The sequence below is a fragment of the Astyanax mexicanus genome, chromosome 19 (assembly GCF_023375975.1).
Source record: "Astyanax mexicanus isolate ESR-SI-001 chromosome 19, AstMex3_surface, whole genome shotgun sequence".
Classification (NCBI taxonomy): Eukaryota; Metazoa; Chordata; class Actinopteri; order Characiformes; family Acestrorhamphidae; genus Astyanax; species Astyanax mexicanus.
Genome location: NC_064426.1, coordinates 9,509,873 through 9,525,859, shown reverse-complemented (window position 1 = coordinate 9,525,859; position 15,987 = coordinate 9,509,873). Strand labels below are relative to the sequence as shown.

The 15,987-nt window shown below is 40.9% G+C and overlaps 1 protein-coding gene across 1 annotated transcript in view; it reads left to right on the top strand.

The window, feature by feature from the left end:
• Positions 1-15,987, top strand: part of LOC125784523 (immunoglobulin gamma-1 heavy chain-like) — an 83,517-nt gene that overhangs the window by 22,568 nt on the left and 44,962 nt on the right. Inside the window, exon 3 of the mRNA XM_049468270.1 lies at positions 15,876-15,893. Coding sequence (XP_049324227.1) covers positions 15,876-15,893 — 18 coding nt within the window. The remainder of the gene's footprint in view (positions 1-15,875; positions 15,894-15,987) is intronic.

Here is a 15,987-nt window from a genome sequence, read left to right as displayed (position 1 = left end):
TTATTGATTTCTCTGTATCAGTTTTCAGGTGTTCACTTTCAGGTTGTTCTCACACAGTCTGAACAGCAGTGTTGGGCACGTTACTTTGAAAAAGTAATTAGTTATAGTTACTCGTTACTTCTCCAAAAAAGTAACTGAGTTACTAACGGAGTTACTCCACTATAAAAGTAACTAGTTACCAGTAAAAGTAACTATCGCATTACTTTTATTATTCGCCCGTCAAAAAAAAGGAAATTAATTATGTATTTACTATTATTATTAGAAAAATACCAAACGATAATAAACCCAAAATGTTGACAAAAATATAATCTAACGAATTACAAAAAATAAAAACGAAATTCTTCACAGAACCAAAGAAAATTACTAAAACATGTAATACTGAAAAAAACGGAAAAAATGGAAAAACGCGTCTGGGGATGGAGTTAAACAAACCAAGCCACACTCAAACGAAAAATTTTATAAACAAAACAAAATAATGGACAAAAACAACAATCTAATGACCGTTAAAATGGTATTAATATAACAGTTTCACCAAAAGAGAATAGAGCTTAGATCGTGCCCAAAAAATCCGACCCGACCCAGCCCGAGCCCGTGCAGGTTCTGCCCAAGCCCGAACCATGAACTGTCATTATGAGCCCGAGCCAACCCAAACCATAAACTGTCTGTTTTCGGGCTGATTGAATGAGTGAAATATAATCAGAATTATGTTAATTAACACTGAAACATAGCATAAAACTATTATTTAATTTAAATGATTTTTAAGAACAGCTACACACAGTGCTGCAAGTCAAACGCGGAGGCGTTCACGTGCCCCCAGAGCTACGTGATTACATTTTTCATTTTATTATAGTTTGATTCAGTAAGGTTTAATTTGTTTTTAGTGTGGGCTTGCTAGTTTTTATTCGTTTTCACACATCTCATCAGAGAGATCAATCTAATAAATGTGAGAGAGAAAGAGAGAGAGAAAGAGAGAGAGAGAGAGAGAGAGAAAGAGAGAGAGAGAAAGAGAGAGAGAGAGAGAGAGAGAGAGAGAGAGAAATATTTGCTTGTTCTGGAATGAGCTACTCACAGGCAGTGTTGGGAAGGTTACTTTTAAAATGTAATCCCTTACAGATTACTGATTACATCACTCAAAATGTAATTTGTAAGGTAATCAGTTACGTTACTTCAAGTGAGTAACGTAATCTGATTACTTTGGATTACTTTAAATATTGTCATTTTTTTAAGCCTGAATGAATGTAGCGACCACATATTGAATATTATTATTTTATTTTTCTTTCCAGTTAACAAATAGATAAACAAATAAAACAGCATTTTCAATCACTCTATAACAATACTTATGAAACCATTTCATCAAACAATTTTATGAAACACTTCGATAAATTGATGATAAAACCATTTAAAACCAAACAATGTAACAACAACTGTAAGCTGTCCATTTGCAGGTTTGCCACCAGTGTTAATTTTGACAACAAATTTTGATTTAGTCTTAGTCATAGTCTTGTGACGAAAATAGCATTTAGTTTTAGTCACAATTCAGTAATTTAGTCGACTTAGTTTTAGTCAACTTAATGTCATAAGAATATAGTCTACTAAAATTACAGTAAATTTAGTCGACTAAAATGTAAAGGGTGTAAATGTAAATTATTTTTCATCAGTTTCCTTGAATTCTAACTCTACACTTATACGAAATGAAACGTTTAATAACCACTTGAGTAATATTGTTAATGTTTGAAAGTGAAATATATTTATATATGATTTAATGTATATTATTATTATTATTATTATTGTAGGTGTGTGACTATACATATGTTACATTTAAAATTTTGCTCTAGAAATCAGGTCATAAAACATCTGAATAGTTAAATTATAGTTTAAACAGAGCTGTAGATGCAAAAACAACTTTTAAAGGATCTAGTTTTATCTCCAGCACATCTACTGGAGCTACAGTCTATAAATGAGATCAAAACACACATTCACACACTGTCCTGTAGAGATGCTCTCAGGATGTACTGAGAGACTTCATGAGTTAAAGTGAGAAACTGATGAGAAAGTGCTGTAAGAAACTTTACACAGACTTTTGGGTTCATAGATTCACTTATTTTATTGTTTTATTTTGGTTATATTATTGAGTTCCTTTCTGACCTGTTCCTGCTTTAACACTAGCTATATCTTTCCCACTGTGAGACTAAACAGATGATCTGATCTTAATGAGTGAGTTCTGTATCAGTTCTGTGTTTTAGTGCACTGCTGAGTTAAACACATCAGCTCATGAAATAACATCAGCATTAAAACGCTGCTCTCTGCATGGAGATCTGTGGGACTCTGGTCTGCAGAAGCTGAAAGATTAGTGATGTTTTTACCGGAGATGAAGTTGTTTTTCACGACGTCAAAGGAGAAATATATCGCCTCTCCCCTCTCTCTCCCTGCTGAACACTGTCGAGTTAACTTCCAGTCGAGCTCCATAAGGACAGGTTAATTCCCGGGTTTGTAACTGAGCGCGTGGCGCTACTGCAGGAGAGGCGGGTACTGATTGGTTGAGTACACCGCTTATCCCGCCTCTCCACCTCCGCTAAAGTAGCAGTGATTGGATCTCTTCCTAACTGGTCCCTACCTTTCACAGAACTAAATCAGTTCTGATTGGATTTCGTCCCTGCCAAACATTTTCGTCTCGTTTTTATTCGTTGACCAAAATGTCAGTTAATGTCGTCTCCTTGTGTGTGCGGAGCCACTGTCTGCCCCTCCTCTCTGTGTGTGTGTGCAGCGAGACGGGAGGAGGGGCAGACAGTTCCCTGTCATATCAGAGCGATTTCACCCAAAATGTTATTTGCGTTTTGCCAGTGTTGGATTGGAAGAGCAAAAATAGGAAAGTACCGCAATGTAATCCATTTATTTTAGCAGAGTAACTGTAATCTGATTACCACTTACTGAAGCAGTAACTGTAACGGACTACAGTTACTTATAATTTGTAATCTGATTACGTAACGCTGTTACATGTAATCCGTTACTTCCCAACACTGCTCACAGGTAAATGTTCTCACATACTGAATCTCCTGTTTCTCTTTCATCTGCCTTGCGCTCATATTGTAATCCCATACATAGTTCTGCAGTTTTTCAGTGTTTTCTGTCATATTTTGCGGCTAGCGTGAGCGCTTTACACAAGACCTAACGCCACGGACCACGAGGTGTTGCGCGCTCGGCAACACCGCCCGCTGTACAACTCCGCTGTACAACAGCTCTTATAAATAAATTAAACACGAAAATTCAGTCATTTTAGTTCGTTTTAGTTAGTTTTATAAACACAAAATACAGTTCGAGATAGTTATGTTTTTTTCCTTTTAATTACCGTTTTTATTAGTTTCAGTTAACACAAATGTTTTTTCACTTTCAGTTTTCGCTATTTCGTTCGCTTTAGTGAACAATAATAATTGGTTACTTAGCAACATTGTGATTATCACACCAGAGCTTTATATAAAATAAAAATAGGAGCCCGATTTTGGGACGGTCTTTGGGTCAGGTCGGGTTCGGGCAGAGAATCTAAGCTCTAAAAGAGAAAGCAGCAGCACCACAAAAACCGGAGCAGCTAAAAAGAGCTTAACTTCCTTAAATCGGAACTTGGCCTGTCCACGGCAATCACTGAATTGATTAGAGCAGCAAATCGTCACAATTGTGCCTCACTTCACCACGCCAAGGCACAGCGGCCAGAAGCTCAAGTTCACCGGAAAGAGGAGGGGTTAACCAGGGCAAACCAAAGTTACAACAAAAAAAAAGTTCATAGAGGCTAAAGTAACGTGCAGTAACGGGGTGTCGGAAATGGTAATGGCGTTATAGTTACAGTCAGAGTAATTAGTTAGATTACTCGTTACTGAAAAAAGTAACGGCGTTAGTAACGCTGTTAGTTTTAACGCCGTTACTCCCAACACTGCTGAACAGTCAGTAATCGTGGTGGTAACAGGAGGATCCCGCAAACTGACCTGTACCTGCAGTGGATTCATTTTTGGGAGATATAACATGTATTGGATCAGACAGGCTTCTGGAAAAGGACTGGAACTGATCATTTTCTATTATACTTACTCTGTGTAAGTGCAGGTCAGATTTTTTTTTATCCACATGTCCACTAAAAAGGGAAGCTGTGTTTTATGCTAAGACAAAATAACAGGGTGATAAACATGTTTCAGAAAATTAATCTGAGCATTTTTGCTGAAAAGAGGCAGAGACTTGGTTTCTAACATGTATTTAGTTAAACTACTGTTCTCTACTGAATTACTGAAATATGTTTACCTCACTCGAGTCATTAGATAAGCAAATACATCCCCCAGACATCCCCCTCCCACCTCAAGCTCTTTCTATTAAGAAGGAGAAACTCTCTCTCTTAAACTCTGAGAGAAGATCCCACAGATCCAACTTCAACACCAACCATGTTCTCTACAGCTCTACTGATCCTATGGGTTTCTGTATCCTGTACGTTATTCATTAATCAACAGATTTTATTTAATACCTTGTGCTTATATTTAAACTAAAGTTACAATATTTTGATGTATCTAATCACTATTTATGATCTACAGATGTTCACAGTATTGAACTGACTCAGCCTGGTTCTATGATGGTTCGTCCAGGTCAGAATCTGACCATCAACTGTAAAGTTTCATATTCAGTTCAGGGCTATGAAACAGCCTGGATCAGACAACCTGCAGGAAAAGCTCTGGAGTGGATTGGTTATATTAATTACGCTGCTGACATATCTTACAATGATAAACTGAAAAACAAGTTCAGCATCTCCAGAGACACTCGAACTAACACAATAATATTACAAGGACAGAACCTGCAGACTGAAGATACAGCTGTGTATTACTGCGCACAGGAACACACAGTGATACAAACTAATGCACCCATCATACAAAAACCCAGAGACAGCATTCAAACCAACAAATTATTTTAGACGTGTTTCATATATATATATATAGCTTTAGAAAAAATTCAGTTACTGAATCAGTTTCTCTGATTTTGCTATTTATAGGTTTCTGTTTCAGTAAAATGAACATTGTTGTTTTATTCTATAAACTACAGAAAAACTTTCTCCCAAATAGAAATATTGTCATTTAGAGCATTTATTAGCAGAAAATGAGAAATGGCTGAAATAACAAAAAAGATGCAGAGCTTTCAGACCTCAAATAATGCAAAGAAAACTTATTTAATAAGTTCATAAGTTTTAAGAGTTCAGAAATCAATATTTGGTTGCATAACCCTGTTTTTTATCACAGTTTTCATGCATCTTGGCATGTTCTCCTCCACCAGTCTTACACACTGCTTTTGGATAAGTTTTCTCCACTCAAAATTTGAGTGGTTCAGCTTGGTTCGATGGCTTGTGATCGTCTATCTTCCTTTTTATTATGTTCCAGAAGCTTTCATTTTGGTAAATTTGGTTAAATCAGGACGCTCATGAATAGGTATTTCTGATTAGCAGACTTTTCTCAGTCCAGCAGTGACACTGGTGAGGTGATTAAAAACTCCAGCAGCACTGCTGTATCTGATTTCTTTATACCAACACAAAACCACCATGTCAGAGTCACTGCAGTGCTGAGAGAGAGAGAGAGATTTGCATGTTTCTCTTTTATCTCCTCGTGCTCATATTCTAGTCCCATACATAATTCTGCAGCTCCCTCAGTGTCTTCTGTCGTATTTTGCGGCTAGCATGAGCGCTTACAACTTACGCCGCTGTTGTGCCGAATCCGACTCCCGCACCGTGGACAGAAACACAAACCCCCCCAACCCCCCAATATTGTCAAATTTTTATATCCCCACAGAATTCATTTTTTAAAACATTATTCCGCTCTAATTAAAAATGTGTGGTTATTGTAAAAGGGCTGGGTTACACCTAGTCGGGGTGGGACCAATGACTGTATGGGACCATAGACTGTGTGAACTCTGTGGAGGCAGCCCTCAGGGGCGGGGTTATTTAAATGAGTAGGCAGTCTCTCCACAGTCTTTCTCCCTCCTCTGGTCTCTACTGCGCAGACTCGGGTATCAGAATCGCCAACATGGCGGAAGATTTTGGCTTTATTTTCATTAAATGAAAGGGAATGGCAACACGGCGTCCATCTTTTTTACAGTCTCTGGTTTGGTTTAGCTGAACTTTGTTTACGATACCTTGCTTACAGTATCACAATTTACCAGTGTTTTATTGTACAGCAGACAGCACACCCAGATGCTTTTCTCATTCTGGCTGGAGATTTCAACCATGCAGACCCAAAGAGTGTGTTTTCTGGACTTTTAAAACACATAGACTTTCCAACCAGGGGAAACAACACATTGGACCAGATCTTTACTACACAGAGGAGCTACAGAGCCTCCCCCCCTCCCCCACCTGGGAGCCTCCGCTCACCTCACCATTATGCTAATGCAAGCTTACAGACCACTGGTTAAAGTCACCAAACCAGTTCTTAAGCAGGTACGAGTGTGGCCAGAGGGTTCCTCAGAGGCACTTCAGGACTGTTTCAGCACAACAGACTGGAATATGTTCAGAGAGGCTGCCACCCACAACAACAACACAGACATTCAGGAGTACACAGAAACTGTCTCTGCCTACATCACCAAGTGCATTGATGATGTAACCGACCTCAAGACCATCACTGTTCGAGCGAATCAGAAACCATGGCTGACAGAAGAGGTCCACAAGCTCCTGAAGGCTAGAAATGCAGCCTTCACAACAGGTGACCAGGCAGGCCTGAGGACAGCCAGGGCCAACCTGTCCCGCGGGATCAGGAAAGCTAAGAGGCTGTACACAAAGAAGATATCCCAAAGCTTCAGTGACAGCAGAGACACACTGAACCTGTGGCAGGGTATCCAGTCTATCACAGGCTATAAACCACATCCACAGACTTGCGACAGCCACACATCTCTGCTGAACGACCTGAATGGGTTCTTTGCAAGGGTCGAGCCACTCAACAACACACCCGCTTAGAAATCCATCCTTCCTCCTGGTGACCAGGTGCTGACGCTGTCCCCAGACAGTGTGAGGAGAGCATTCAGCAGGATCAATGCTCGGAAAGCTCCTGGGCCTGACAACATTCCTGGTCATGTGCTGAGAGACTGTGCCTGGGAACTCGCAGAGGTTTATCCTGACATCTATAACACCTCTCTGAGTCAGGCGGTGGTTCCCACATGCTTCAAAATCACCACCATCATCCCTGTCCCAAAGAAGGCATCGCCATCCTGTTTCAACGACTATTGTCCAGTTGCACTCACCCCCATCCTCATGAAGTGCTTCTAACGACTAGTCATGCATCACATCAAGTCTTCGCTCCGCCCCCTCCCTGGACCCCTACAAGTTTGCATATCGGTCAAATCGCTTGACCGATGATGCCATCTCCACTGTTCTCCACTCAGCCCTCACACACCTGGACAAGAAGAACACCTACGTCAGAATGCTGTTTGTTGACTTCAGCTCAGCATTCAACACAATCGTCCCCCAACAGCTCATACACAAACTGGACAGTCTGGGGCTGAGCAATTCACTGTGCAACTGTGGCAGCTTTTAGACTTCCTGACTGGAAGACCACAGGCAGTGCGGGTTGGCAGCAGCACATCCAGCATCACCACACTGAACACAGGGGCTCCCCAAGGATGTGTGCTGAGCCCCCTTCTGTTCACTCTGCTGACCCACGATTGCACACCAGCACACACCTCCAACCTCTTCGTCAAGTTTGCGGATGACACGGCGGTGGTGGGTCTCATCAGCAACAATGATGACTCCCACTACAGGAGCGAGGTGAGCCGCCTGGCCTCCTGGTGCAAACACAACAATCTCTCTCTGAACGCAGAGAAGACTAGGGAGATTGTTGTGGACTTCAGGAGAACTCACACACTGCACACCTCTCTGTTCATCAACGGAACTGCTGTGGAGAGGGTGAGCAGCACCAAGTTCCTGGGTGTGCACGTCACAGAGGACCTCTCCTGGAGCACCAACTCAGCATCACTGGCCAGGAAGGCAAATCAGCGCAAGCTGAGAAGAGCTGGAGCCCCCACCCCCATCATGACCACCTTCTACAGAGGGGCCATCGAGAGCATTCTGACCAGCTGTTTCACCGTGTGGTACGGGGCCTGCACAGCATCCTGCCGCAGGACCCTACAGCGCATCGTGAGAGCAGCTGAGAAGATCGTTAAAACCTCTCTCACCTCCCTTCAGGACTTGTACAGCTCCCGCCTCACACGGAAAGCCCTCCATCTGGCAGGAGATCCCTCCCACCCACTACACAGCTTCTTCAGCCTGCTGCCATCAGGGAGGAGACTGCAGAGTCTCGGGGCAAGGACCAGCAGACTGCGAGACAGCCCCATCCATCAGGCTGTGAGGATGCTGAACTCTCTTCCTGCTCTACCCCCCATCCCAATCCTGCCCCAACACACACTCACTCAGCATCCTGACCCCCCCCCCCACCAATACAGTACTGAAACTCTGCACTACAATACACAAAGTACTGGAACCTTTCCAATCGGACTTGCACTACACACCCAATACCTGCACTACTGATATACGTGCACTGTCAATACACACTTTCATTCCCCAAAAACGGTGAACTTTAAGAACTTTACGCACTCATTCACTTTACCAGCCTTAAGCTATATACCATATTTGCACTACCGTTATATGGGTTCTATTTATACTGTCATTGCATCTCAATCACCATCAATATTGTCTTTCGTCTTACTTATGTTTATTGTGCCTTATTGTTTTGTACCTTTAGTGTCTCCCACTCTTTTAGATTATATATCTTATTTCTTTTTACTTATATTTATATATCTATTTCACCCCCACCACTACTGCACCTTGTTTCTGTCTCATGTATGTCTATTTGTGTCCCTGCTGTATTGTACACATAGTGTCTCCCATTCTTTCTTTTATTATATCTATTATCTGTACTTAAAAATATTGGGAAGGAGAGTAACGTAATTTCAATTCTCTGTATGTCCTGTACATATGCAGTATTGACAATAAAACTACTTGACTTGACTTGATAATTGGATTCTTACCAATATACAAATGTAGTGCATACACCTTAGCCCATCACTTTTTTAAACAGGTTAAAAAACAATAGCTTACTGTTATTAATGACAGTGACAGAAGATGCACCTGTTTGGAGATTTGTGCAGACAGTTCAGGGCAGCTTTTTATATTTTTCCCAATGTCCACTATAAAAGGGTAGCTGTTTTTTTTTTGCTAAGACAAAATAACAGGGTGGTAAACAGGTTTGAGAAAATTAATCTGAGCATTTTTTAACCCAAATAAAGTCACACACTTACTATAAATGCATAAAACAACTACTAACTTTAATTAGCTACCAATAAAGTGATTTAAAGAGAGGAGCTTAAACATGATCTTTTTAATTTCTAGTCAGGATTTGAGCAACATATTGAGCAGATACTACAGACAGTATATTCTACAATGTTTATTGTTCAGTGTTGTTGCTTGTATTTGCTGAAAAGAGGCAGAGACTTGGTTTCTAACATGTATTTAGTTAAACTACTGTTCTCTACTGAATGTTTTAAATATGTTTACCTCACACGAGTCATTAGATAAGCAAATACATCCCCCAGACATCCCCCTCCCACCTCAAGCTCTTTCTGTTAAGAAGGAGAAACTCTCTCTCTTAAACTCTGGAGAACTGAGAGAAGATCCCACAGATCCAACTTCAACACCAACCATGTTCTCTACAGCTCTACTGATCCTGTGGGTTTCTGTATCCTGTACGTTATTCATTAATCAATAGATTTTATTTAATACCTTGTGTTTATATTTAAACAAAAGTTACAATATTTTGATGTATCTAATCACTAAGTTGATCTACAGGTGTTCACAGTTATGAACTGACTCAGCCTGGTTCTATGATGGTTCGTCCAGGTCAGAGTCTGACCATCAACTGTAAAGTTTCATATTCAGTTACAAGCTATGAAACAGCCTGGATCAGACAACCTGCAGGCAAAACTCTGGAGTGGATTGGTTATATTGATTACGCTGCTGACATATCTTACAATGATAAACTGAAAAACAAGTTCAGCATCTCCAGAGACACTCGAACTAACACAATAATATTACAAGGACAGAATCTGCAGACTGAAGATACAGCTGTGTATTACTGCGCAAAGGAACACACAGTGATACAAACTAATGCACCCATCATACAAAAACCCAGAAACAGCATAAAAAAACAACATTATTTTAGACATGTTATTGATAGTGATGATATATTTAGCAATTAACTATAAAATGGGATAATTTATTTAGGTAATTAAGTGCGCGGTGGTGCATAGAATAATATAATTCTTAATACACTGTAATGGGTGGGGAGCAGTAGCAAAGCAGCAGCAGATCTCAAAGCAGGTAAACCCAAGAAAAAAAAGGGAAATAATGATAATAATAATGATAATCATTATTATTATAACAGGAATAGTTATGATAATTATTATATGTAGTATTATAAAGATAATTATATATATATATATATATATATATATATATATATATATATATATATATAATTCTTATAATTGAATCCTATTCTTATAATTATCCTAAACACAAAGAAAAAAAAAAACACGAAAACGGGCGGACAAACACAAAATGGTGCCGAGCGCAAGTGAGGGAGAAACAGAGGATCGCCTGGAAAGCAAGTCTGCCCCTCATTTTTGGGGAGATAAAGGGAAAAACTTTCCAAATTAAACAAAGGTAGGACTCTTGATGCTTGTGGGGAAACTGCGGTTCCACTGGGGGGGAGGAAGGGGGAACCGCGGGGAGCCAAACAAAGAGAGCGGCCGCGTCACCGCGCTGCTGCTGCTACACAAACACACAGACACAAAGACTCAAGGGAGGGGCGGCGGAGGAGAGCACACAGCTCTGGCTCCACCAGACTCGAGAGAGAGAAAAAAGAGAAATCAAAGAGAAGTCGAGGCGACATCTATGCTGCTCAACCTCGCACAAAGTAAAGTGGGAAGCGGCACTTGCCATAGATAGAGCAGGGGAGAGGGGAAGTGAAAAGAGCCGGGACTCGCTCAAGAAACCGGCATAGATTCGCTCTCACGAGCTTCAAAGATCCAGCGCCGAGTGGCTGGTTGGCGTTGCTTATAAAGTGTTCAAAGCAGGTGTTGGTAATTAGCTAAATTAACCCTCTGCACTGGTCTGGCACGCCCTCCGATGCGCCAGAGGATGCCTTGATCGGCCACCAGACCTTACGTACAGTATTTGTAACAGACAGACACCCTTTCTGGCCTCAGCCATGAATTCCAAGAGAGAAGAATACAGAGCTTTTCTGCCACTAACCCCCCATATGAGATCATAAGATGTACAGCTACCAATATACATTTTTCAGATACATTAGTCATATATGAGTACTTTGCTCATTGCTCATCTTACACTCATTGAAGAGTTCATTTTCACGCCTTGTACCTGCATCATATAAATAACATAGATGCTGATGAATATGTATCAGTGCTGATGGGCACAGTGGTCTGGAAGTAAGGTGTGATCAGGTACATTTCTAGAGTATTACTTAGCAACATAAAACACAAGTGCACCACTGACTGATTTGAACCCTGTAAACAGTCACCCATAAGACAGGTCAGTTTCCTTTGCTGAGAAGAGCAAAAGCAGTGTGCACTTAAAATAGCAATCCACCAAAGTCAGAGCATACCTGTCTCTTAAAAGGCAAGAGACACACTGATTGGTTTGTTGGAGTTAATAACATAATTTTGGGAGTGTGACCCACGCCCTCATTTTCTCTCCCTTTTCTCTCTCTCCTCACTCCTCTGTCATCCCAAACCCTCCCTCTGTCATCCCAACCCCTCCCACCGTCATCCCTACCACCTGTCTCTTCATCCCTATCCCTCCCCTTTTTGGCATTATCTTCGCCACTATCACTGTCATTTCGTCTTCTTGGCCACCTTCGCCGTCGTCTTTTGCAGTCATCTGCCTCCATTGCCTTGTCGCCTTGGTCTTCTTCGCCATGATCTTCATCCTCCGAACCATCATCAATCTGCTTTTCTTCACTTCCCCGGGACGAGTTGGACCGCTGTGGGCACCCTGTCTACCTTCATTGGTTGCTAGTGCTCTGGAACGTGGAGTGAGGCCTTTTCTTTGGGGCCTTAAACTACACCACGCGCATCATTCCACAAGTTGTTCTACACCATACTCCTCTTCAACTGATTCTGACTCCCCGGGACCCCATCCTCTCTGCTGTTATTCCAGTACAGTCCATATATTTGGATAGGCTGGCAGCACCCCAAACTCTTCACTTAATTACTTTCCTATCTTTCTTTCCCCAGAACCCCACACTGCCTTAACCCTCATGCCCTCCTCAAATTTTGCACCCTCTGGACACCTTCGTGGCAAAAATGTACACGCACCAAAAAACTGCTCTTAAATCATTATACATTAATTTTTTTTTCTGCTTTTTTTTTCATAAATCACTTAATCAATTTCAGACCTACTCAAAACTACCAAACATTAAATAATTTTCAGGATTTTAACCCTTTAAATGACAGTTTAATTATTTGAATTATTGCATTTTGTTTTGCAAAAAAACACGAAAAATGTATTATTTTCCATAAAACAAACAGTGGACAGATGGGGAATTGGTGGTAATTACAGTCTTGGATATGTCAAAGATTAGCAACAAAATTGTTTTGATTGCATTATTATTTTTTATGTAGTGCCAGATTTCAAATTTTGCACCCTCTGGACACCTTCGTGGCAAAAAAGTACACGCACAAAATCAGCAATAAAATCCTCATATGTCAATATTTTTTTTTGCTTTTTTTTTCATACATCACTTAATCAACTTCAGCCCTGATCAAAATGATCAAATATTCAATAATTTACAGGATTTTAACCCTTTAAATGACGGTTTAATTACATTAATTATTAATTATTCATTAAAAAACCCACAAAAATTTAATTATTTTCCATATAATAAATAGTAGATGGATGGGGCATTGGTGGAAATTAGAGTCTTGGATATGTCAAAGATTAGCAACAAAATTTATTTGATTGAATTATTACTTTTTATGTAGTGCCAAATACTCCCTCTGGACACCTTCATGGCCAAAAATGCCCCATTGACTTCCATTGAAACCACATTTTTTTATCTCACTGCAATTACAGTATAAAACCATGCATTCTGAAATGTTAGTATTTCATTTTGAAGAAAAGTAGTGATATTTGACATTTTTACTGTATTCCATTAGATTCAACAATTTTCCCATTTTAGGCTGATGAATTAAATTCTTGTAATTTTGCCAGTTATATTATGGAGCCATGTGACTAACAGGGGACCCCCTAGAGTGTGTGTGTGTGCAATCAGTTTAGAAAGAAAGAACACTTTTGTTGGCATTGCTGTCACAAATGTACAATGGAATTAGAATTCTGAATTTGCTCCTAAAAGTTTAGCTTAGTTCCTTTCAAGCAGACCAGCAGGCCCTGCAGCATGTGACCTGGTGCTCTCTACAAATACACCTGTTACACTTGGTGCAGGTGGTAGGGGACCTCTTCTTTAGGCCTGTGCACAACCAGCACACACCTCTCTTTCTGGTGGCAGTAGTGCCAATGGCAGTATCAGTTGTTTCTGTATGAGCAGCAACAGGGGCCTGTAAATCCACCACCATGGCAGCAGCAGCTGCTGTACGTGGAGGGTGCCGTCTCCGCACAATTTCTGAGGACACCATGGATTTCCCCAGCTCCTCTAAGAACAGCCTCCGTCTGAATGTTCTTTGCTGGTTCCAGGAGGGAACCACAGCAGTGAACAGCACGAAAGCATTGAAGGCGGAGATATCGATGCAATTGAAGAAGAGGACAAGAGGCCACCGGGAGGTCCGCCTCCTACAGCTGTAGGTGCTGACCACCTACGAACAACCAAGAACAATTGTCTGCTTCAATCTGGGGGGAAGCTCAGGCTTATTTGCTCTGATGGTCCCTACCAGAGCCACCTTCTTCCTCAGAAGCTCCTGGGCAAGTGAGTAGGAAGTGAAAAAATTGTCACAAGTAACTGTGACACCCTTGAGCCCCTCAGTCATATCCAGGATGACTCTCTTTCCCTGGCCCATTTCTAGAGCTCCACCAGCGGGTTTTCCAGTATACACCTGGCACCTCCAGGCATATGATGTGGCGACGTCTGTGGTAACCCAGATTTTCAGCCCATACTTCGCTGGCTTGCTGGGCATATACTGCCGGAATTTGCAGCGGCCTCTGAAAGGTACAAGCTGCTCATCGACGCAGATGTTCTCCCCTGGATTAAAAAGGAGTGGGAGACGCTGCACCCATTTGTCCCACATATTACGGAAAGCAGAAAGCTTGTCCTCTTTGTGTCGGCAAGGACGGGTGAGTCGATCATCGAATCGGAGGCTGGCACTTATCAATTGAAATCGTTTGTGGGACATGGTGGCTCTGAAGACTGGTCTCCCATTCTGGTCATCCCACAGGCTGCGGGTAGATTCTCCTTTGGACCGGTACACACCTGCCAGAATGAGAAGTCCCATGTATGCTCTAATCTCTGTTTCATCTACATCACTCCATCCTGACACCGAACGCCTCCCATGCAGGTTTGTCATTTGTAAAATCAGCTGGATCATGTCAGGAGTGAAGAAAAGGTCAAAAGAAGATGCCACATCATGGATTCTGGTTATGGCATATCTTGTGGGCCCTGCAATCATGCCACTGGGTGCCTGAATGTAGCGCAGTGTCTTGGAATGAGATGGAGACCAAACTTGCCCATTTTTCGCTGTCCACTCACTGTTAAGATGGGCAGGATCCTCAATGTCCTCTTCACTTTCAGAGGAAGGGTCAGAGGCACTCTCAGAAATGGAGGACTCCAGTGACCATTCCGTGTTAGACTCCGCGTCGAAGCTTGTGTCTTCTTCAGAGTATTCCTGCAGCTCGGTTGTAGATAAAGGCTGCATGACCATTTCTAATGCTTCCTCTGTACTAAAATGTCTCTTCATTTTTCCTGCAGGTCTTTCTCCTTCTCTGCTCTCTATGAAATGACCCCTCAGCCAAACTGCACGTTTATCTTTGGCTGTGAAAGCAGCCAGGTGCATAAACATACTAATAGTTTTTTTGTTGTTGTTTTTGATTACATCAAAGGCAAGAGGCCATGATTTTACTCAATCACCTCTTCAAAGACATCCATCAAAGGTGACCTTTTTTCACCCCAAAAATATCAGTGTGTGCTTACAGATTCACACACACACTCTCATTATCTCTATCTTTCTCACAGGCCCACACACACACACACACACTCTAGGGGGTCCCCTGTTAGTCACATGGCTCCATAATATAACTGGCAAAATGACAAGAATTTAATTCATCAGCCTAAAATGGGAAAATTGTTGAATCTAATGGAATACAGTAAAAATGTCAAATATCACTACTTTTCTTCAAAATGAAATACTAACATTTCAGAATGCATGGTTTTATACTGTAATTGCAGTGAGATAAAAAAATGTGGTTTCAATGGAAGTCAATGGGGCATTTTTGGCCATGAAGGTGTCCAGAGGGAGTATTTGGCACTACATAAAAAGTAATAATTCAATCAAATAAATTTTGTTGCTAATCTTTGACATATCCAAGACTCTAATTTCCACCAATGCCCCATCCATCTACTATTTATTATATGGAAAATAATTAAATTTTTGTGGGTTTTTTAATGAATAATTAATAATTAATGTAATTAAACCGTCATTTAAAGGGTTAAAATCCTGTAAATTATTGAATATTTGATCATTTTGATCAGGGCTGAAGTTGATTAAGTGATGTATGAAAAAAAAAGCAAAAAAAATATTGACATATGAGGATTTTATTGCTGATTTTGTGCGTGTACATTTTTGCCACGAAGGTGTCCAGAGGGTGCAAAATTTGAAATCTGGCACTACATAAAAAATAATAATGCAATCAAAACAATTTTGTTGCTAATCTTTGACATATCCAAGACTGTAATTACCACCAAT